At 47.3% G+C, this 22,324-nt stretch overlaps 6 protein-coding genes across 6 annotated transcripts; 4 read left to right on the top strand and 2 right to left on the bottom strand.

Moving 5' to 3' along the window:
• Positions 1–825: 825 nt before the first annotated feature.
• On the top strand, positions 826–2,534 carry LY89DRAFT_667627 (uncharacterized protein; the record flags this gene model as incomplete). Its single annotated transcript, XM_018212987.1, has 6 exons — positions 826–889; positions 980–1,182; positions 1,319–1,323; positions 1,361–2,243; positions 2,296–2,415; positions 2,466–2,534. 6 exons carry the CDS (start codon positions 826–828, stop codon positions 2,532–2,534), a joined length of 1,344 nt encoding a protein of 447 aa, XP_018072896.1.
• A 201-nt stretch (positions 2,535–2,735) lies between these two features.
• On the bottom strand, positions 2,736–4,976 carry LY89DRAFT_780597 (heme peroxidase; the record flags this gene model as incomplete). Its single annotated transcript, XM_018222395.1, has 12 exons — positions 2,736–3,293; positions 3,361–3,490; positions 3,547–3,724; positions 3,773–3,946; positions 3,993–4,020; positions 4,094–4,146; positions 4,197–4,264; positions 4,315–4,428; positions 4,478–4,519; positions 4,578–4,586; positions 4,639–4,720; positions 4,789–4,976. 12 exons carry the CDS (start codon positions 4,974–4,976, stop codon positions 2,761–2,763), a joined length of 1,599 nt encoding a protein of 532 aa, XP_018072895.1. The 3' UTR covers positions 2,736–2,760.
• Positions 4,977–7,387: 2,411 nt separating this feature from the next.
• LY89DRAFT_780596 (uncharacterized protein) lies at positions 7,388–8,134 on the top strand. The gene is made up of 3 exons (XM_018222394.1): positions 7,388–7,573; positions 7,639–7,680; positions 7,801–8,134. The coding sequence occupies exons 1-3, from the start codon at positions 7,471–7,473 to the stop codon at positions 7,884–7,886; spliced, it is 231 nt and encodes a 76-aa protein (XP_018072894.1). The 5' UTR covers positions 7,388–7,470; the 3' UTR covers positions 7,887–8,134.
• A 2,105-nt stretch (positions 8,135–10,239) lies between these two features.
• On the bottom strand, positions 10,240–11,727 carry LY89DRAFT_498775 (uncharacterized protein). The gene is made up of 3 exons (XM_018207946.1): positions 11,270–11,727; positions 11,037–11,222; positions 10,240–10,850 (listed from the first exon to the last, which is right to left on the bottom strand). The coding sequence occupies exons 1-3, from the start codon at positions 11,358–11,360 to the stop codon at positions 10,288–10,290; spliced, it is 840 nt and encodes a 279-aa protein (XP_018072893.1). The 5' UTR covers positions 11,361–11,727; the 3' UTR covers positions 10,240–10,287.
• A 2,114-nt stretch (positions 11,728–13,841) lies between these two features.
• Positions 13,842–16,802, top strand: LY89DRAFT_582099 (putative beta-glucosidase A; the record flags this gene model as incomplete). The annotated part of the gene is made up of 8 exons (XM_018209143.1): positions 13,842–14,142; positions 14,197–14,376; positions 14,434–14,629; positions 14,678–14,705; positions 14,833–14,862; positions 14,916–15,194; positions 15,242–16,525; positions 16,578–16,802. The coding sequence occupies 8 exons, from the start codon at positions 13,842–13,844 to the stop codon at positions 16,800–16,802; spliced, it is 2,523 nt and encodes an 840-aa protein (XP_018072892.1).
• A 1,981-nt stretch (positions 16,803–18,783) lies between these two features.
• LY89DRAFT_732095 (uncharacterized protein) lies at positions 18,784–21,168 on the top strand (the record flags this gene model as incomplete). Its single annotated transcript, XM_018219645.1, has 10 exons — positions 18,784–19,006; positions 19,056–19,099; positions 19,147–19,210; positions 19,260–19,685; positions 19,748–20,029; positions 20,076–20,174; positions 20,228–20,261; positions 20,308–20,461; positions 20,512–20,690; positions 20,745–21,168. The coding sequence occupies 10 exons, from the start codon at positions 18,784–18,786 to the stop codon at positions 21,166–21,168; spliced, it is 1,929 nt and encodes a 642-aa protein (XP_018072891.1).
• Positions 21,169–22,324: the final 1,156 nt, after the last annotated feature.

The raw sequence follows: 22,324 nt of genomic DNA, 5'->3' as shown, positions 1-22,324 counted from the left end.
AAGTTATCTCTACCTAATTTATAGATAGAATGTTGAAAGGACTATAATCTATTGACTTTTCGAACGTCAAGACGCACGAGGGAGGATGTTAATACATGTATGGTATAGCAAAAGTCAAGTAAGAATGAACAATAAATACTGTGAACTTCATGAATTAGAAGATATCAGTGGCCATAGAGCGGCAGCAGAGATGTAAGATTGAAAATGATCAGGTAAGGTTGTAGAGGGACTACAGACCATGTTTTCCAAAGGACTTATAGTGGAGCTTTTCGCTATTCCACCCCGTGACATAATCTATTGCCAAGCAGCCGCTCAGAGATCATACGCATCACATCAATCCGATATTATCATGTGATTGAAGGCTTAGTATCATAAGAACCAGAGTTGAGAGAATGCCTGGGAGTGAAGTGAGATACGATGTACTTATAATATGTTACACACAGAGTGATGATATTTTCCAATGACCACCTAGTCAGTCAGCGCGCTAACTGGAGCGCACTAGACATTTGAAAGTAAGCGTTAAAAGACTGTCTTTTTGCCAAATGAGCTTGGTACACTGGCCAGTCCATAAATTACCCCGCCAACTGTGCTTCCCACGCAACGATTCGCCTTCGATACCTCGGCCCAATTGATTGTGATATTGGGCGCATTATTTCACGCAAAATCAATTTTGAAGGTCTCGATCTTCAAGCAATCTTCTGCAAAGCTCCAGCACTTGTTGCTCGGAGTGCACCAATCGCGATTTACCCTCAAGTACACCTGCACCTGCTGAACACGCAGACACGCATCTTCTCCCAAGAGAAAGCTAACTACAGGTATCGCATCATGGATACCCTCGTGGCTCCCGAGCTTGATAGTACCACTACGTCGCAATTGCCACAACCTGAAGGTGAGTAACAAGAACATATCACACCTGCTCCACCCGCATCATACTTTAGAAACCATGACAACGACGATGAAACTAACAAGGCGAATACAGATATCAGAGAAATAGCCCTCCACAACACCACGAAAGAGGCGGAGTCGAAGTCGAAGAGCGCCATTGTCTCCAGTCGAATCCCTCGCGAGAATGGCTATGGAGACTTCTGCTTTGGAAGGGCCATGTTCAACGATCGTCTGGCGGGACACCACGATAGCGAGCACTTCGACTATCACTACCTTAACTCTGTGGTGACGCCCCAAGTACCATGGACAAAGACGCAATAGATAGCCAATAGCAGCAATCAGCCCGTTGAAGAATTGGATGGACACGTGAGGTACTGTTCACTTCCCCTGTCAGACTCCCAAGAAAGAGTTCAGAACTGACATTTGCTGTTAGAGAAGGTAATTTCGATTTTTTCGGCCTACCGATTGAGATTAGGATCAGAATTTTGCGATATTTACTCGGTCCCTACTTCAAAATCGATTCTGCTGCACAAGCCGAGCACCTAGAAGTCACACTCAGACCGTCCCAGCGGCCAAAGGTGTGCAAGGGAGGATTTGATAGCACTCTCTACCACTACTTCAAGTCGATGGAACAATACGTCTTTGAAAATGGTCTGAAGAATAGACTATCGCTCCTCATCGGAGTGGAAGGCAAGAGTATCGATGACTGGTGGGACTCGAGAGGAACATGGGCTCCAATAATTGCATGGTTTACGAAGGTGAAGAAAGCATATCTTCATGATGCAAAAAAGCATCCTACTCGATCACGTCAATACGAAATCAACGTCGACATATTGAAATTTATCACCAAACAGGGCGGTCAAAACCAAGACTGGCCTATGGTAGAATTGGCGTGGACTCTTTCGAATGTCAGTCCTCGATTTAGACAAGAAGTCGGGGAGGTTCTATGGAAGCATACTAAGATCAATGTTCGATTTGACGAGGACAAGGAATGGGACCCGACAGCATTCTTTTGCGAGAGACCTGCGATACTCTTAGGTATAAAATCACTACGCATTGCTTTAGACACATACGTGGAGTCTGACGAAGAGATTGACAAAATGAGTGGATTTTGTCTATGGATCACACAGCACCCAGAGATTGAGCTGTTCGATCTCCAGATCGATCTACATTGCGCCAGCAGTATTTTGGACTTGCTGATTGAGGACGAAGATCAAAACCATTTGTGTCCAGCCCAATTGATCAAAGTCACAAAGTCTTTCGAAATTACGTGGACGTATGATGTATATTATGGATACAGAAATAGAGCGGAGGTCATAGCCGAATTAGAAGAGAAGAGAAAGAAAGTTTTGCCTCAAGTCCGCCAATTATTGATGCCAAACACCCTCCGTACAAATGGTGTTTCTCCAGTTAACCTCGATGAAAAAGCAGAGTACCTGGAGAATCGACTTCTCAAGTTTGGGCCTGCTGGTGCTTGTTAGCTTGGAAGAGGCTGTTCATGCGATGGCCAAGAGATTTAAGTCTTGTCAAGTGAGTCAACTAGCCGATAAATGATATCAACAATGCTAATACCATTTTAGATAGTTGGTTCCGATGACAAGCCATATCCTGGTCCTCATGGGGCAGGGCAATCTCCACAATACAAGTAGCATGTTGAGTAACAATGAATAAATACTGTAAGAACATGAAGCTTATGATGGTGATCCTCAATCAGAGGGGTACATGTTCGAAGTCTGAGACGAACTAGAAAGGTCACAATTGCAGTCCGAACCGGTATGTCATTTCCAGTGAAGCTCTTGCTCTCCCCATACCATTTCACGCGAACGTCAAGAGATCTGAAACGCATCCATCACCTTTACCCAGCCTCAAACTTGCTTACACAACAGTGGTGTTCAAGACCAGCCCTAATGTGGCTACACTCATGCTCCAAACTCCTTGGTATCCGACCTGAACGGCCTGCAATCCCGCTCCCCCGACCCAAGTCTGAGTTCCCGTAAAAATCGTGTACTCACCCACCGTCCCAAGTCTCTCCAAGCTGCCTTCACTCTCTGTAATTCCCGTACACTCCATATTGAAGATATTAGATACGCTTTGTTGACAGGCCGGACCGGGCCCTTTCTGGTAGAACACCACATCCAACGTCTTCGCATCCTTAACGATCCAAGTCAACGCTGCAGCCGAGAGCTTGAGGGTAGTATTCAAGACAAAGGAAGTGTCATTGATAATGGTTATTGTTTGGGCAATGCTTGAGTCTGATTGTGCTACAAATACGGAGGGGAAGAGTGGGTAAGAGTATTCGTTTTGTACGATGATAGCGGTGGTCGATGAAGTTATGTTATTCGAGAAGCAGTAAGATGAGAAGTTGCCGAAGAAGGGTGCGTCTGTAGAGAAGAATGAACCGCAGGTGTCTGGGAGCTTGGTCAGTATGTGTATAGTGGGAGAGGGGTCAGAAAGAATAGCCAGAGTAGGACCAACCTCCTGGGACCCTGCCCTGTACGGTCGGGAGAGGTAAAGTAGAAAAGGTGCCGGTAGGCTCATTTAAGGTGGCGAAAGTGTACGACAGTGTCGATGGAGCGGGACAATTAAGCCCAAGATCACACAGATACTGAGACACATCAGCTGTGTGGTTGAAAAACAATGAAATATATGAGGTTTGCGTACTCTAATGTTCCCAGAGATCGACAGTGTTCCATCCTGCCGGAGCTGATAGTCGTAGGTCGTAATCTTCCACTTCTGCGGGACAACAGGCTCTGAGAGAGTAACAGCTGTGGGCACAGTGTCTATCATACGCTGAAAGATGTATCCGCATTTCGTGTGGAAGTCGTCTGGAGATAAGAGGCTTGGAAAGAACTTAGTCAAAAAAAGTGGAAAAAGCAGATTCAAATACCTCTTTATGGTGAGATTGTTATCTGACTGGAAGAGACGCAGGTCAGAACGAGTAGTAACATTACTTCCAATCACCAGCGGCCCGCCGCATTTGCCGGTACCGGCCAAATACTCTTTAATAACGATGTTGTCGAAAACATCAGGGGTTGAATCAAAAGTGGAAACGCCATCAGTACTTACATGATCAGCAAAGCTCCGTTCTTGGTCCAAGTGTCACTCACTTATTTATAGTCACCACATCTTCGCCGACTATATAGAGATAGTATCAGCAGACCGCATATTTCGCAACTGTCTTTCCTCAAATTCCAGTTGTAGAACATACCAATGCTTAGGAAATTCACATAGTGCACGCCACCAAGTGAGTGGCCGCAAGCTCTGCGGATGTTCAGGCTTGTACTTGAGGGCTAGAAAGTATGAACACTTACACGGCAGTGATTGCCTCACTCTGGTTGAACCCGGCTGTCTCAAAAGTCGCCAGAGTTGTGGTTAGGTCCTATAGAGTAAGTCAGCACTTCATTGAGACTTTCGACTTCTTTGACAAACCGTGAATGCTTGCGGCACACCACTTGGACCTGCTTTTGTCGCATCAATTCTTCCAACCTTTAATTCAGTTTCTGCATTCAATCCACTACATGTCCGAAGTGACATGATAGCACCCTAAAAAGCGTCAGTTTACATTCGGTAATCTTCCTTGAAGACTTCCTACCAGCGCAATCATATCAGCCAGCGAGACATATGCGTTGACGAACTACACTTGGTCAGTGGACTCCCGGCCCTTGGAAATGAAAGCTGAAACCCATACATACTACATCAAACTACTCAATTATCAGATTGGCAAGTAACAATGGATTTTACACGAATGCTCACAAAGGTAAGAGTATCGTTGATGAAATGCTTTCCAATATTCTCAGCGCGCTCTGATTCAAAACCAATCGAAGCATCAAGCCCACTGCTCAGCGTCAGCCTGCTTCCTCTACTCTCTTCTTCCTTACTATTAGCCTGAAGAAGAGAACATACCCAGTTCCAGCAACGACATCCGCAGTAATGAAGTCGTGAAATATAAGGCGAACCCATTCAGCAGAGCTTTGCTCACCCGTGTTCGGCGGAGCCGAAGGTGGCAATGAATCGACCTCATCAACAAAGTTATTGCATGGACTTATGGGTATTGTGAAAGGTAGAGCCTGTTCAACTAGTATGTATTCCATGGCATCGACTCTTTCAGCGAGAGTGATTCCTCGAATTGCGGCATGAACCCTGTGGCTCGCCCAGCAGAGAAATACTAGACACGTGAAAAGCTTTGAGAAAGACATCTCTAGAGGATCATTGCGGAGCGAAAGCTTGAATGCGAGTCAAATTGAAACAACAGCAGGAGTCGAGATTACATGAAAAGAATAGGATGAAACCTATTCGAGCAGCGACCAAAGAATCTTACGTGCTTGATGGAGACGGGAGAGCTCTCTGCTCTACGCCCGGAGACAATTAAGCCGCAGGATCATAAGATTGAGTTTACAAACCGAGTCTAGCTGGGAGACGGTGGTACAGAAGACGCTCAGCCGCAGCCACCGAGGATCTTCTATCCCGATCGGTACAGTGTGCTTTTCTTACGCTCTTACCGGCATCTGCCCTGACCTGCCTGCGGAACATCATCCACATAACAAGGGCTAATGAATCTATTATTAGTCTTATAATTCGTGAGAGAGGGGAAAGAGAGTACAGAGAAGTATGTGGCGCGTAAGTACTTAGGTAGACAATGTCACTGGCAGTTTTAACCTGGCTGTGAGTTGTATTCATCCTTCCTTGAGCAGGCCAGTAAAGGCCAAGATAGTAGAAGGTGTGTTACATCACTGGTTAACATTGTTTCTATTGGAAAGTCCGTCTGACTGCTTGCGCTTAGTGCTACGAGGCTTTTTGTTGTCCCGATCAAGAGACGAAGAGGGGCCGAAAACGTTTCTGGAAGACTTTTGCGATTGAGTCTTAGTCAGAGCTAATCCCTGTATTCTGGAGCGTTAGAAGCATATGACCATTTAACCGTTTCTGCAGGTCATCGGGGCCCGCAGTAGCTCGAGAGTTTATCACCCCACAGTCTTACGTGCATGGGAAAATGTGCCAGGCCAGGTTTTTGAACGGGATTGGCTTGCGGGCTTAAGCCCATAAGCTTTGTGCCACCTTAGACGCAAGGACTGCAACAACATCGCTAAGAATGCCACAGCCTCATTTTTATGTGTCAAGCCAACTCATATTTACGAGTTTTACACGAAAGGGGATTTCTTTGTTTCGTCACATTATTTGAATTTGCCTTATAATCATTCTAAGTCATATTCTCTGTCGAATAATATAGGATATAGAGCCCAGGAACGTATTCCCGTAAACAAAACTCTTCCATTTTATCTCAACAAGACGAAGTCAAGTCTCTATTATTCGTACGACCTGATTCTCGTCGAATAGTCCCTCCTGAGATTCCCCTTTTAGATCTCCACTATTGAAATGGCGTCTGTATGCCCCGCTTTATGCATGTTAGCCACCGGAAAGCTTTCGCCTCAATCTTCTCCAGGTAGTGTGCTGCCCTCAGTGGATCTGTTTTGTCAGGGGCAAACCTGTACGATCGAGAAAAGAGACCCTTCTCTGGCCTACCCATATTTGCAGCCATGTTCTGGTACTGCCTCTTGGTGAATAGAAGCCTCATAAGTCTGGCTTCTGCTGACCAATTAGCGAATACGCTTTGGTTCTGAACTGTGTAACAGCGTGTGCAAGTGGATGCTGTACTACCACAGGGCGCCATGAAAGCCATCTAAGTGGTAGGCTTTACCTTTCCCTGGAACGCCTCAATAAGCCTCAAAAAGTCTCTTGTTTGCTAGGCAAATCATGAGTTCGAAGATCTATCACCATTAGCCGTCAATCTTCCATTTTCACTTACTCCAATAACTATTCAAGTTTGATATGTTCAGCTTGTTTATAGACAGAAAATTTTATGAGAACACACTAAGTAGTACTAAAAGAAGCTGAACTTTGATCTTTTGCAATTCCGTATTACACATTGAGACAGGGTTGAGTCAACTTTGTCATACAACCACCAAGACATGAATGACAACGGTGCTGCCACTCTGCAAAATCAATTCTCAACATAAACTCGATTGATTGCAGAATATTGGCAACTAGGATCTTCTCCTGGATAGAGTAAACGTTACATACATATCATCTGATGATGATTTTTGAAGTGACATTTTGAACCGAGCTGCATACGGCGTGCATTAAACGATTATTCTGTACAACAGAGGCTTTCAGATTCTTACTCGGTCAACCGGAAATTGAATCCTTCTGCGAAGAAGAGGCCGGGAGAATCCAAAGCAATATTTCCGTGTACCAATTAGAGCATCAAAAATGAAGCTGAACAACGCCGAGCTTCGGGTTGGTGAGAGATTTGCGGAACACAGCTGTTGTGGACCATGAAGTCTTACGATATTTGAAAAGCCACCAATATTGAACAGGACCATGATCAGCAAGAGTTCTGTGAAGCTCGGAATAGCATTCGTGCGTCTTACTCTGGGTGAAAGTTTCTTAGAGAAGGCTCAAGTATAAAGATACCCCTTTCCACCGACAACATTCTCTCACCACAGCTCAATCATCCACACAAAGTTGCTTGCAAACCTTTCAACACAAGCTTCAAACAATTCTCCCACCCTACCAAATCCAACCTTCAATATGCGTTTCGCACCAGTCTTCATGGCCGGCCTTGCCGCAGCCTCTGCCATTGCTGGCAAGCGTGACACCGCTGCCGCCAGCAGTGAACAAGAGAAAGCTTCCAGTAAGTATTCTCGGCCCCTGCTACCTTTTCACTTCTGAAACTCTGCTAATAATATATGACTTAAGCTCTGAATGTCTTCAGCACCGCGACTTACTGCGGAGGATACAGTAAGTAGCCATCTCTTTTACTTCTTTCAGCACACACTAGCTCGTGGATATACATGTATTCTTTCATTCTCCACTCACCTGAGTCTCAAATCCATGATTACTAATCACACAACCTTGCAGGCTACGCTGGATGTAGCAACGCTTGCTATGATCTCGGTTACCTATTCTACGCCTGCTATTCGACCTACTGCTACTGCTACGACTAAGCACCTCACCCCATCTCGCCGTCCTGAACTGCAGTTTCAACCGGCGATTCCAGCAAGCGGTGCCTTGAATTCGGCTTGCTGAAGGGAGCGACGAAGGAGAGTTGGGTCTTGTCTTGGGTATTCACTGGTTCCCTCTGTTGGGAAGCTCATCCGTGTTATTTCAACAATGGCGCGGTGGGTATTTGGTGATGCTGTGAGGTTGATTTCTGGGGTCTCTTTGGATAGTTTGCTTAGGAAATAAAACCACCTACTGTCTTTAATTTTACTGAGTCTCGTCGAATTGTGAATGAAGTGGCTGCAATGGTTGATGTCGCCGCGGACGAACTGGCTTGCCGAAGTCGGGTCTCATCCGATGGAGCCTTTCTGTAACCTGAAGCTGAATATCTGATATTAGGCGGTCCCTTTCCGATATTCTCTGCATGGCTCTCTCAGCCGAGTGAATGCTTCCTCCCTGCAATATAATCAAACTCCAGCCTTCTTCGTTCCACGTTTACGGGCGGCAATCGTAGTCGAGGAGCCCAAACGGATCGCCCCTATTCATCGTAGGCTCACCTCCATATCTAACTTGCTCAGCCTGCCTCGGATTTAGCTCACACACAGCACAAATAGGGGCTATAGTGTAAAACATAGCTCCTAGATGAACGATGAGTTCCTCGCTCTAAACAAGACCGACATCGACCCCCTCTACACCCAAATCAATTCCTTCCGCCCCAACTCCAGCAACCGCTTCTTCTTAGCCTAGATCCAAGGTACTGATCGCACACTCAACGAACAATCAGTTTATGTTGGCATCGTCCCTCTTTACATTATTTTACATCATCCTATCCCTTGAAGGTGTGGTGTGGAGAGAATTGCGCATCCTGCGCAATAAGCGCTGTTCGCGCAATTTGCGCATACAGCGTGAATCCCAGTGTAGGACGCAACATGAGTATCAAAACATAAGTCACTATTGGCTGGTATATAATAGGGATATTGGGTTCAGGCGCCGGTATTGGAAAATGAGGGCAGGAATCTCTCGAAAAGTGTGTTGAGTGGTTTGTAATAATAGACTGAGTAAGGCTTTTCGAGTTTAACGCGAATTACGCGAATGCCCATTGCTGTTCTGGGGGATTCCCAACTCTTGTTTTCGTCTTAGTGGAAATGTACTCATACTTGATCGGGTATTCGGAATGGAGGTTTAAGAGTCCTGGATATAAGAGTTTGCGGACAAAGGAGTTTGCTCCATGGGCGGCAATGATGATATCTGGATGAAGAGCTGTAGATGCACCTGTCGCAACATCCACAAATGTACCGCGAGACCCGACTTCTTGTCATATGAGACATCTTACACCCCTTTCCCAACTTCATAAATCGCTCTTCCATCCGCCGTTAGTTGAGCCGCTGGCGGCACCAGAGCATAACCACCACTACTTAGCCCATCAAAATTTGCCCCGAGCCGGTAATACTGTTTTCCAATTCGTCAATTTAAACGGCACAGAACGCTCTTCAAATCAAATCGTAATTAAGCTCCTTATCGAAAACGCGCAAGTACGAGGTAGCGATAAAATGTGGACGATCTCGAATACGGTCGTGTTTCTGGAGGAATTCTTGGCCGTAAGCTCTGATGCTTAAACCGGCGGCTTGTCCTTCCCGGGTGGATGTTGGGTTCTGTTCGAGGATGCGGATGTTGTGGGTGAGACGCTTGAGCGTGGTTCCTTGTATTAGACCTGCGAGGGAGCCGTCAACCTGTGAGACGGTAATGTGGGCTTATATGAACGGAAATGGGGCTCACCACAATGACGTCTAGCGGCTTCTTGGAAACTGCCGGTATGTCCATTTTGGACTAGACAGTTGGTGGTGCACAGACAACTGTACCTCTCAGAATAATCCAGCCTCTAGCACTCCACATCTGCTTCGTTAGGCGCGGGACAAGATGGAGACTGGCTTTGGCATCTGACGTGCGTCGGTGTGACAGAGGTTTCGTTTCGAAGATGGGCACAGGCTTAGCATATGTTTCAGATCTGATGTTCTGAATTGTTGGTGCGTCTGAAGAAAGAGAGTGAAGCTCGAGCGCGCGGAGCTATCTTACCTAGGTAGGTAGAGTGAGACGATGTTAGGACCACCACGTGATGGGACTAACAAGATAGAAGATGCTTAGTCGATATGCATCATACCAGAGCAGATTTATCGTTCTCCTGATCCGAATACTGAAGCAAAGGCGTTGTATCTGGTGCGAATGCGGAGTTAGGTTATCAGCCTTGGCGTTAGGCACGAATACTCCAATCAGCAGTTACTCATTTGAACCATCTCACGAGAGACATTCTTGATCAACAAGGTCTATTACAAAATGTAAACCAATCATTCTTAGATCTCCCAGAGACCTTCTTTCCAAACCCAACAAATCCAGCCCTAAAGGAACCCCTTACTCAGCACCACGACGAGCCTTCGCATTCCTCCTCATCTTCAAATTATACTCAATCGCCCTCTTCTTCGCCGCCGGCGACTGCGTAAACGCAATACTCCCGCCAAAAAACTGCGGCGGCCCATTCGACATCTTCGCCACACAAACATTCGTCGCGCTCCCAACAGTACCCGAACATGTCATGCCGGCCGGCATCTGCATCTTGACGGGGAAATCCATCACCTGCGCCGTCGAGATGCCCGCGATGCCGATACCCGGCACGTTCTGCGTGACGGTCGCGGCTTTGAAGGCCGTGGCGTCCGTTCCGCCGGATGTGGGGTCTACCATGGCGGAGTAGGGTCCAGCGCCGTCTTGGTTCACTTGGTGGATGTTCATGGAGACGATGCCGCTGTCGTCGGTGGTGGGGAGGCCGGAGGTGGAGCCTTGGCCGGCGGCGGCGGCGACGCCTTGTTCGTTTGTGCCGGCTGGGGTTGCGACGCCGGCGGTGGTGGCGCCCGTGGAACCTCCGAGTTGGCGGCGGTAGAGGGTGCTTGCTTCGTGGAGGTCGCGGGCTGTGTTGTTTGCTGGAGAGATGAAGTTAGTAAGAGTGTAAAACGGAGGGGACTTGATGTAGTTCCGGGACTAATGCTATGGGATTGTGCTTTAAATTATCAAGGCTGTAACCGAACAGATCTCCCAAGAGTAAGGGTGTCTCATGAAGAAAGGCAGCCGATGAGGGATTGTTGTTAGAATAAGAAAATTATTCTTACCAGCGCCACCCATGTAAGAGTTGATCATGGTCGCCGCAACGACAGTACCCTTGGAGTTGCGTCCCACAGGCATGGTAGAGGCCTCACCGGGCACGAGGATGGAGGTATCTGCCTCGGCTCCACAGAGTGGAGATGGGCAATCGCGAGGAGTGCCGTCAATAACGGAAAGAGCGGGCATGTTGACATCTGCGATGGTTAGAACGTGTAGAAATGAGGTGAAGATCATGACTTACTGTTGGCGCCCTGGACTTCCGTGACGACACCGTGTGAGTAGACAGAAGTAGCAGCAAAAGCCACGCAAAGAAGAGTTGAAGAGTACTGCATTTTGAGAAGGAGGACCGGCCTGGGTAGTATGAAAAAGGTGATAAATTATTAAGAAAAGCAGGAAAGAATTGATATCGCTGGCAGAGAAGCAGATGTTGATGCTAGATGAAAGCCAACAAACATATATATAGTTTCTTCATATGGTGCTATCACCAGATAAGGTCTGGGAGTTGTGAGATAGCTCGTCGTGAAACAAACATATCTTCCGAGAGACGTGGACACGGCGCTTGAACGTCGCGCCATACATTTGTCAGGGCATGATCGAAATAGAACATCACTTGAAGTCGTGATTCTTGACAAGTTTCGACTTTTCCATTTCTGGAGAACTGAAGCCGCTGAGCACAGCTTTGCGAGATGGGGCTGTGTTGAGGCTGAAGCTAAATTTCAAGCTTAAGCATTTCCCCGTAGTGATGCACGCCTTGGCACGATCACCACAGGCATACCTTGAAACGTCAGAATGCTTATCAGTCGAAGGTTTGATGGGTGCTCAGGCAATTCTGTGTCGCAACTGGACGAACATTTGTTTGCTTCGCACGGTCGGTAACCTTAGATCTTAAAACAAGATCCGCAAACCAGTCTGAAACCGGGAGCCGAGGAGCCATCGAACGAACGGTTGGCTGAACTACAGCGGCATCTGTAGTGAAGGTTAATCTGTATCTGACAGCTTGCTTGGAGGTTCGAAGCTAGATTTTGGTTGCTTGCGAGGTGTTTCCAACCCGCAGGACTAATTGCGGATTACACAGTTCCGAGCTTCGACGAATCCTGATGTGATGAGATGAAAGACCTCTTGAGAGGTGAACAGACAGCGAAGGTGAGATCGTGGTGTTTTGTCAAGGCGAATGAATACTGGTGGAGGAGATGTAAGGATTTCTTCACGGCAATCTGACAACCTGTTTGGGATAGCTGTGACTCAAGGACATGGAGCAGTTTTGGCATGACAATATATCGTCTCGTCCAAAACAGAGTAAACACATGGAAGTAAACAATAGAATAACAAAAATGCAGGTGGGAAAGAGGGAAGAAAAAGCACATTTGGGTTTGAAAGTGGTCTTCGTGTAACATGCTACGCTTGCATAACTACTACTAGTAGGTAAGTACCTAGGTAAGGGGAGAAGAATGCTACAGTATGACGGTGGCCATCTTCAATTAGGCACGCATCCGAAGTTGTACTGTGCAGCGGATAAATGTGATGCATTACCTCGGTCTGGATTCGTTGATGACATGACGGGCGGCCGACGCACGACCATGAGGTGATTGATAATAATGTATTGACAGATCTCGGTGTCAATCCGAGCAGCAGCGTTGAAACAAGAACAGGGAACGGAAGATTCTTTCCCCGCATCACGGGTGAGTCAAGCCACCAACCTAAAATCAAGCCACATCCGGGCCAATCTCGGTGGCTCCACTAGCTCGGCTCACCTAAAGTCAACTTGGACCAACTTCTTCTCAACGGCTCGGCTCTTCTTTCTTCATCCCACAACATCCGTTTGCACAGTGACGGATACCACGTTACTCCCACCCGTCGAGATGGCCTCTCGTACCTCAGCAATCCGTCTCGTACAGTATTACTACGTATTCGCGACGTGCAGCAATGTTCGAGAACGCGGTGGTGATTCCGCCAGTCACGCAAGGAGTCTCTTGACGCGGCACCCCTCCCTGGCTTATGCATGCATACATGAAAGCCGCCGAGCTGGGCCCAGCAGTGAGTGAGTGCATCAGTCCCCGATCCAACCCCGCCCCAAGTGAGGGGAAGCTCCCACCCGCAGCGAGCAGCGGCAACCACAGCCAGGAGCCGAACCACGCACCATCATCTCATGAGGAATAGCGACCACCATCATCATCATCATCATCATCATCATCACGCTGTCTTCTCCCTCTCCTGCAAGGAGGTCAAGTCAACTGATCTGCTGTGCTGTGCTGTGCTGTGCTGTGCTGTCAATCACTCTCGTTCGTCTCATCTCCCATGCGGCTCTCGGTCCGATTACTGTACAAGGTGCAACCGTCCACCCTTACTGGCCTGACCCTGTCAATTCCCCTGCCATTCCCCAGGTTACCCCAGACCGATCCATGGCCGGGTGACATCAAACAGCAGTCTACGTAGTAATGGGAAAGTTTCCATCGGAACAAATTTCCTGGGGACGCAAACAATTCTCATCCACACCATGCAGCTTCCTGATCGAGGGATGTAGCGACGCGCGATACTCATTCGAGCTGGCTTGGACATGTCGTGCCCACTGACACTGCAGATGAAGTGAAGTGGTCCCAAGTCTTCCAGTAAGGTTTGCGAGTCTGCATGATGCTAGGTATTACAGTAATAACGTACAGTACAATACAAATTGCTCAGGGTACGGAGTATATAGATAGGTCCGAGGTAGCTTCCCTGCTCCAATGTCTTTCTTTCTTTCTTCTTTCTTTGTTCCTTGTTGTTGTCCTTCTCAATTGTTTCTCCCTAGCATCAATTGATAGCAGCAAGCACCGAAAATGCTGTGGTCTTCCTCAATTGCTGTTGTTGCAGCGTTGTCAAACACTGCAAGTGCTCAGCTCAACGATGCATACAGTCCTCCAAGCTACCCCTCACCGTGGATGCGTGGTGGAAATGGATGGGCAGATGCGTACACGAAGGCTCAGGCTTTTGTGAGCCAGCTTACGCTTCTTGAAAAGGTCAATCTTACGACGGGTGTGGGATGGGAAGGTGAATCGTGTGTGGGTAACACGGGAGCCATTCCCAGGCTGAACTTTCCTGGTCTCTGTCTGCAAGACAGTCCTTTGGGAGTTCGTGACAGTAAGCCTGCCTCCCTTCGGACAGATTGAACCAAGGCACTGACAACATGGTCAGCGGATTTCAACTCTGCGTTTCCCTCTGGTATGAATGTAGCAGCAACATGGAGTACACGTCTGTTCAAGTCCCGTGGCAATGCAATGGGATCGGAGCATGGAGGCAAAGGGGTTGATGTCCAATTGGGCCCAGTTGCTGGTCCTATTGGCCGTGTCCCGGCGGGCGGAAGGAATTGGGAAGGTGTGTTCATTGTTCTATCCACTCTGCAACTATCTTCGGTGGCTAATGTCTGTCCAGGTTTCAGTCCCGACCCTGTTTTGACTGGTGTTGCTATGGCACAGACCATCCAGGGAATTCAAGACGCTGGTGTTATTGCCTGCGCCAAACACTACATCGGAAATGAGCAGGAACACAATCGACAGGCTGCCGCCCCGTACAATTTTGCATACAGTGCCAATATTGACGATGTTACTATGCATGAGCTGTATCTTTGGTAAGCTTTTGCTCCTGAAAGAGTTGACTTCTTGCTGACCTTTTTCAGGCCATTCGCCGATTCTGTCCGCGCAGGAGTAAGTCTCAAGTTCTCGATGCAAAGTTTCGTTGCTGTTTCCAGGGTCGCGTCGCGCAGTTGGTGCTTCAGACGCACTTTTAAGAGCCCCAAATGTACGAAAACGATGCTGACTACCATGATTACAGGTGGGAGCCATTATGTGCTCATACAATCAGGTACATTGCAAGAGCCGATACAGAGGAATCATCCATGCTGACATTTCCCACAGGTCAACAACAGCTACGCATCTCAAAACAGCTATACCTTGAACTACCTTCTGAAGAACGAGCTTGACTTCCAAGGATTCGTCACCTCCGATTGGTGGGCACAACTTACGGGTGCAGCCTCTGCATTGGCAGGTCTTGACATGACAATGGCTGGAGACCAAGGATTGGCGTCAGGAGATACTTTCTGGGGCTCGAATTTGACAGCTGCAGTCTTGAACGGCACTATCCCGCAGTGGCGTCTCGATGACATGGTTACACGTATCATGTCAGCCTACTACAAGGTTTGTCCAGCCATCCTTCACTAGACTAATGCTTACGTAACTCCTAGGTTGGAAGAGACACTCACAAAGTTCCTGTGAACTTCAACAGCTGGAATCTCAGTACCTATGGGTACCAACACCCAGAGGCCAATGAAGACTTCACCCAGATCAACTGGCATGTCAATGTCCAAGACGATCATGCAGCACTCATCCGCGAAATCGGAGGTGCTTCAACTGTCTTGCTCAAGAACACGAACAATGCTCTTCCATTGAATAAGCCCAAATATATCGCCGTCATTGGTGAAGATGCTCACGACAATCCAGCTGGTGTCAACTCCTGCAGTGATCGCAACTGTGACATCGGCACACTTGCTATGGGCTGGGGATCTGGAACTGCCAACTTCCCCTATTTGATTGCTCCCAACACAGCATTGAAGGCCCAAGCTGCTTCTGATGGATCTAAGTACACCAATGTGTCGGACAACTACGACTTCGATGCCGTGACTGCTGCTGTTACCGGTGCAGATATTGCTATTGTTTTCGGCAACGCTGATTCAGGAGAAGACTACATCACTATCGATGGCAACCAAGGAGATCGCAACAATCTTACGCTGTGGGGTAACGCCGATGCTCTCATTGCTCACGTCGCTTCAATAAACCCTAACACCATTGTCGTGTTGCACACTGTCGGACCAGTCATCGTGGAAGCATACAAGAACCATCCCAATGTTACCGCCATTCTCTGGGCTGGACTTCCAGGTCAAGAATCTGGTAACGCAATCACAGATGTAATCTACGGAAAAGTCAACCCACAAGCAAAGTCCGTCTTCACCTGGGGCAAGCAACGCGAAGACTGGGGCGTGGACGTGGTATACACTCCCACATCTGACCCACCTCAACTCAACTTTAACGAAGGTGTCTTCATCGACTATCGTCATTTCGATGCCGCTGGTATTGAGCCCTCATACGAATTTGGATTCGGCCTTTCCTACACCAATTTCTCGTACTCGAATCTCGTGATCCAAAAGCAAAACCCCGGTCCCTATGAACCTACCACCGGCGAAACATCTGCTGCTCCCACGTTCGGCACCATCGATTACAATGCTGCCGACAACGAATTCCCACCAGGATGGCACGCGGTGAAGGATTATGTGTATCCATACCTCGATGGACCCGTGCCTACGGGCCTGCCACAAGACTGGCCAGCAGGTGCTCAGGACGGAAGTCCACAACCAAAACTACCCGCTGGAGGAAGCGGCGGAGGCAATAGACAGCTCTGGGACACGATGTATACCGTCAGTGCTACGGTGACCAACACCGGCGGCGTTAAAGGAACGGAGATTCCCCAGCTAGTAAGTGCTCTTCTTCCTTTTTTCGTTCCAGACAAATGCTGACAAACAAAAGTACATCTCCCTCGGCGCACCAACAGATCCCAAAGTCGTGCTTCGCGGCTTCGACGACTTGATCCTCGACCCGGGTGAGAGCGAGACATTTACGTACGAGGTCACGAGGAGGGATATCTCGAACTGGGATACGGCCAGTCAGAATTGGGTTGTGAGTACTTACCCGAAGACGGTGTATGTGGGGAGTAGCTCGAGGAATTTGCCGCTTAGTGGGGCTCTTGCTTGAGCTGGGGAGTGGAGATAATATGATCTTGACTCTGAGGCTGTGAGCTTATTTGATAAAAGTAATGTTTGAATCTGATTGATGTCTAAGTGTATTTGGTGTTTGTTTGGAATGGTGATGCAGCACTTGTCCTCGGCTCCTGATGTGAAGTACGCAGATCATTGATGAGCAAATTGGTGGGGAGCTATACAAGCGCTTGCACCTAGCACTGAAAACGGATGAGTTCAGATCGTTCAAATCTTTTGAAGCTCAATTATATGGTTTCCCCGAATGCGAGAAGAAAAACCTTGAAGAAAGAACTCCGGTCCGAAGTCTGACAGGGCATATAGTCCGGACAACAGCATTGATAGAATCGCGTTGACGCATCGTCCTTTCCCTGAATTGTGTATCTGAGCCAGACATCTGAGTTGAGCATCTGAAATATACGTCTAGGCTTCCTACGATAGCAACGACCGGATACTTACTGGATATATTATCTAGTTATTGTTTAGACTTTATTTACTTGAATTCTGTACGGAAATCTTTCTAGTATAAGTTTAGGATTTTATCGGGATTCGGGCCCAAAAATGCTGAAGGAAGAATTGGAATGTATGCCTGAATGCTTGATTATTGTGGATGCTACTATAGCTAGCTTCTTGTTTTGCATTTTATGTATGCTTTGCTTGTACTCGTGCCTGCATCATTACTTGTGTAATGAACGCGTCTTCGGAGAAAGTTAGCACTGTTAATTGATGCAGCGCATAGTATTACATACTTTGAGATGGTTGAGAGAAGAAAGCATAACGTAGATTTATTATATAGTGAGAGACAGAGAGACAGAGAAACAAAGAAAGGTATAACATAAATTTACTGTGAAAACTTATTATGGAAGCTGAGAGAGTTTTCTTTAGCTAACGTATTTATTATTGCTTATTTAATGCAAATATTTAATTAAATTTCTTTAAAAGTTTTAAAATCTTAGATTAATTGAAAAATGAAACAATTATTTAGTCTTTGTCTAGGATTTACAAGTTTTAAAATTTAAAAAAAAATATATGTAAATTAGTAAATTAATAAATTTTTATTTAGTAAAATCTGGTGAGAATCCAGGAATTCTCTACAAAACCCTTGATAAATCCTATACAATATCCTCCCGTAAAGGCCCTAGCATCGTGTAGGTATCCTGGGACCAAGAGTCTATTAATTTTGACTCGCTGAACTCAAGTAACCCTCATGATAAGAGTCAGACTCATCTTTTGGCGCAGAGCCTCATGCGATCTGCAGAGCCTCATAACTTTCGAGATCTATGCAAGGATGGGTAGAAGGCTGACCATCCAGAATTTGTTTTTAGTCGGGTGGTCGAACTTCCAGTTGATAGAAGAACGATCTCGAACTCGGCTAGGAAGAAAGCCTGCATACGCCCTAATGCACACGCTTCAACGGGAACGGAAGCTTTGTGTGCGCCCTGCGGCAAATTGTGTAGCCAAGTCCATATCCTAAACAAACGCTCGGAGCCTTGTCCAACAATCCTTCTTAGAAGAATTTAACTGTTATCCGTGCATTTTTATCGTAAGGCCATTCATCTAGATCATAGCAGTATTCTCATATACTTGCATTCCACAGAGTGAGACTAGGTAAGAACTCCAACATGTGCTGGGCGAGAGCGGGAAGAAAGGCGTATTGCGATCATGGGGATTGGCATAAGAGAGAAAGGCTTCTTTTCAGCCATTCGGAGAGGATAAGAAACCCAGGCCGAGACCTCCAGAACGTGGAGAGTTGCAGAAGCTCTGCCACCACGATTGGGCAAGTTTGAGTATCTGGACTTCCTTTTCCTCGTCCCGAGCCTCCTTTTCGATAGCGCCAAGCCACGAACTGCCGACAACCCAAAATGGCATCTCTACTTCCACACGATATGGACTTTCCCATATTGTGGTAGAGAAGCAATTATGCGCGATTCCTCTCTCTCTTCTGTATTCATCTTTGATCCTCACGGAGACGTTGCAAAATGAAAGCCATATTTAATTCTATCGCTTGCTGCATTCTATTGTTTTCCTCGGGCAGTTTTGCGAACAATGTATTTGGCAGACAAGTAGCTTCGTCTTCAGTGGTTGTAGCGTTGAATACGACAAGTTCTGTGCCCCCGGCATCGACACCGACTGTGGCTCCGTCAGTCAATGGATCTGAACACGACCTCCCGCTGCATTTCTGTCGACTCTGGAGGCATGCAAGTAAGTTCCCACTCCTGGCAATTGATGTGTGGGAATTAATATCAGAAAGGTGTTTACGCCGAGGGAAAGATTTATATTGATAGCGGAAATACGGTTGGTTAGTCAGAAGTGCGCTGATACAGAGAACTAAGGTGAAGAAGTATATTCCCAATGGCAATACAACGTTCTATAACACCGCTGTTGGCGACTTTATACAAGGAATGAGTTAGTCCCACGCCCAGATGTCACATTCATTTCGCTGAAGCTTCCTCAGATGATGTGCTCGTCGTTCTGGACCTCTCACGAAATTTTACGAATAACGATACATCAGTATATAGCGTCATCGACAAAGGTCCAGGTGTGCCAAATGCTCTCATCGAAAGCTCGCTATGGTACTCCAAGGCTACGCGGAAGATATACCAACTTGGAGGCTGGTTTTCGTACAACAACGAGGATGATCCAGGCTATGCTCCCGATTCGCAAATCCCAGCGTCGTCAATCTGGGAATTTGACATCGATTTAAAGTCTTGGGCTCAATCAGCACTGTCATATATCAACACTGGAATGAAAGTGGATCGACCCGGCGCGGCTGCACACTGTGATGCGCCTAGCTTAAATAAGAGCTTCCTCTTTGAGGGCTATGTCCAGCACCGCTCTGATCCGGATTACTTGGGTTTTACGGTCGCTTCTATGTTCAAGTGTAGGCTCGACCTACCGACCCTCTCTTCATGGCTTGCAATGCTAATAGGTATTTGACATTAGTTCTCGAAGGCATGCTACTACTCGATACGAATACTTTCCCACCAACCCTCACCAATATCTCAGTGCCTAACTACATTGGACCGCGTATGAACGGCGCGATGGTCCACATCCCTGTCGGAGAGCAGGGTATCATCGTCCAGATTGGTGGTCAAACAACTACTAGCCCTACGCCTTTCGGAGTCCCCATTGTTAACGCAAACGAGTATAATAGTATGATAAATAACACCATGGTTGATATATACGACGTACAAACAGGGTACTGGTTCCAACAGGCAACTTTTGGTTGGTTAACTCAGTTTCTTGTCTTCATTGGTGCTTACCAGATTAGGTATTCCCGATATTCCTTATGCTAGATCGGACATCTGTACAGTTGTCGTTGTGGCTCCAGATAACAGCTCGTACAACATCTTCATGATTGGAGGAGTTCGTAAGTTCAAAATAATCTCCTCCTTATCACAAAGCTAATCAGACCTCAATCAGAGGCTTACACGAGTGTCATTCCTTTCGAGGAGATGTATGTATCAAAGTTCGATCCTGATTCGGCTCTCTAACCTTCCTAGGTGGGTACTCACCATGCCAACATTTCAATGGGTAAAGGTGTACTCGCGCCCAAACGGTCTCTGGGGCCACACTTGTCATGCAGTCGGAGAGAATTTGCTTGTGATCGGAGGGATGCAGATGACTTCCAACGGCGGGAACGACAATAACTGCTCCGTGAGCCAGCCTGTCCTTAAACGATCTTTCCAGAATACTAACCTGCTTAGGCGCAAATGCCTGCTGATATCTTCAACTTAGTACAGATGGACTATACAGGCCAATTCGACCTTGCGGGCGCAAGCAGACCCGCACCAATTCCAGCCGATGTCGTAGCTCTGATCGGGGGAAATGCAACTGGTGGAGCACTTGTCACGACACCTGCTTCCTGGAGCGATCCATATGTCCAGTAAGTCCTCTCAAGATATCAAAAGAAAAACAAGACCAAACATTCATTACCAAGATACATTTTCAACCAATCTCTCGTCCGCCCAGCCTACACTCCAACGTACACCCTCGCGAACACCACCGCTTCCCCCACCGCCCGCTCAACAACAACCGCATCCCCAACACCACTAGGTGCGAACAAAGCAGTATCCCACATCGGCGCCATCGTCGGCGCTGTAATCGGCGGCCTCATCATACTCGCGCTCCTCATCGCCACAATCGTCATCCTCCGCAAACGCCGCTCAGCTAACAAGGCCAGTATGAAGTCTGCGGAGGCGCGTCCCGAGATGGTGCAGAGTCCTGGCAGCGAACTCCCGGGCTACGAGTTTAATGATCCGAATTCGGCTGAGGTGGCTGCTGCGCATACGAGTTATGCTTCTACGGGCCAGCCCGAGAGTCGTTTGGATCGGGAGGAGGCCGCGGAGATGGATGCTGAGTAGGTGGATGGGGGTTGGAGGATTTTTTTTTGGACGATGGTGGAATGGGGAATTGTTTGTTTGTTTGTTTGTTTGTTTGCGAGTTGTTGGTTTATTGATTGGGATTCTTGTTAGGGGTCCAGAGAGCTCTGTGCCTTGTCATGTTTTCATGCAGCCTTTGTATTAGCCGGAGCAAAACTTCTGACCTAATGATGTAGTAGTGAACTCCCACGAAACCTCACCATTGTAGAAGGATTTTATTAGAGAGAATATACGCAATATACTCGTTATCCCTACTCCCCTCTATAATCCCGTGCCTTGTTTCCTTATGATGCTTGAGTCTATGTTAGCTGCTAGATTTACAAGTATTCCTACCGGGGAAGTAATAATAGCTGTAGCCACTTGAGAGTAACCCCAACTCTACATTCTCTACTGACCAGAGGAAAGTCTTGTAATTACAGTTATCCCACTCGCCCAAATCATATGTAAGCTTCATGCCAAGGTAGGGTCTCAACGACTAGGTCAATTGAGGGTTGATATGTAAATTGTCTACAAAGAGGGAAGAGTTCATAAGGAAGCTTTGATATTATTTACATTGTGGGCACGCTAAAATTAGGGGTCCAAGGCTGGATCATGCTTTTCAGCCTGCTTTTGGGTCTCACTTCATATCCTCACTTTATATCGTCACACTTTATGCCATTCTGTTCGTCCAGATGTCCGCTACCCCTATTGGAACAATAGACCCACGCGGAAGGGGAGCAATGATACATCAAAGAGGTGTGCTAAACTTACCCAGGCCTTTATCGAGTTCTCGAAAATATGCGCTGTATGTTTGACACACTCGCGGAGTAGAGCAACAATTGTCGCAGTCGGTCACAAATTTGCCCTTGGGCTAGACGAGCCACTTAACTATCGCCAGCATCTCCAAGCAAAGCCTACATACTTCTAAACAACTCCCATCTCCGGTTCTCCGAAGCTTGCCATGCTGCGACCTTTTCGAACCACAATTCGGAAGCGCCTCATTCAGCTCGCTCCAGGCACTTACAGGCTATCATTACCAAATTCGCGGTGCCTCGCTAAGCGATGGCAGCGGTGATGCAAGAAGGGACTTTGCGCCCCGGACAGTGCGCCGAGCATTCCATCGAATGGTTTCCTGTCATCACAAGAACCCCGGCACCCG

The sequence above is a fragment of the Mollisia scopiformis genome (assembly GCF_001500285.1).
Source record: "Mollisia scopiformis unplaced genomic scaffold LY89scaffold_9, whole genome shotgun sequence".
Taxonomy (NCBI): Eukaryota; Fungi; Ascomycota; class Leotiomycetes; order Helotiales; family Mollisiaceae; genus Mollisia; species Mollisia scopiformis.
This window is presented reverse-complemented; position numbering and strand designations above follow the sequence as displayed.

Excerpts from the sequence above, each read along its gene's own strand:
- LY89DRAFT_780596 (XM_018222394.1), top strand. The coding sequence starts at position 7,471 with ATGCGTTTCGCACCAGTCTTCATGGCCGGCCTTGCCGCAGCCTCTGCC. Across the intron at positions 7,574-7,638 it reads TGAACAAGAGAAAGCTTCCA|CTCTGAATGTCTTCAGCACC; the intron begins GTAAGTATTCTC and ends ATATGACTTAAG. Across the intron at positions 7,681-7,800 it reads GACTTACTGCGGAGGATACA|GCTACGCTGGATGTAGCAAC; the intron begins GTAAGTAGCCAT and ends ACAACCTTGCAG.
- LY89DRAFT_498775 (XM_018207946.1), bottom strand. The coding sequence starts at position 11,360 with ATGCAGTACTCTTCAACTCTTCTTTGCGTGGCTTTTGCTGCTACTTCT. Across the intron at positions 11,223-11,269 it reads GGAAGTCCAGGGCGCCAACA|ATGTCAACATGCCCGCTCTT; the intron begins GTAAGTCATGAT and ends TAACCATCGCAG. Across the intron at positions 10,851-11,036 it reads CTCTTACATGGGTGGCGCTG|CAAACAACACAGCCCGCGAC; the intron begins GTAAGAATAATT and ends TCATCTCTCCAG.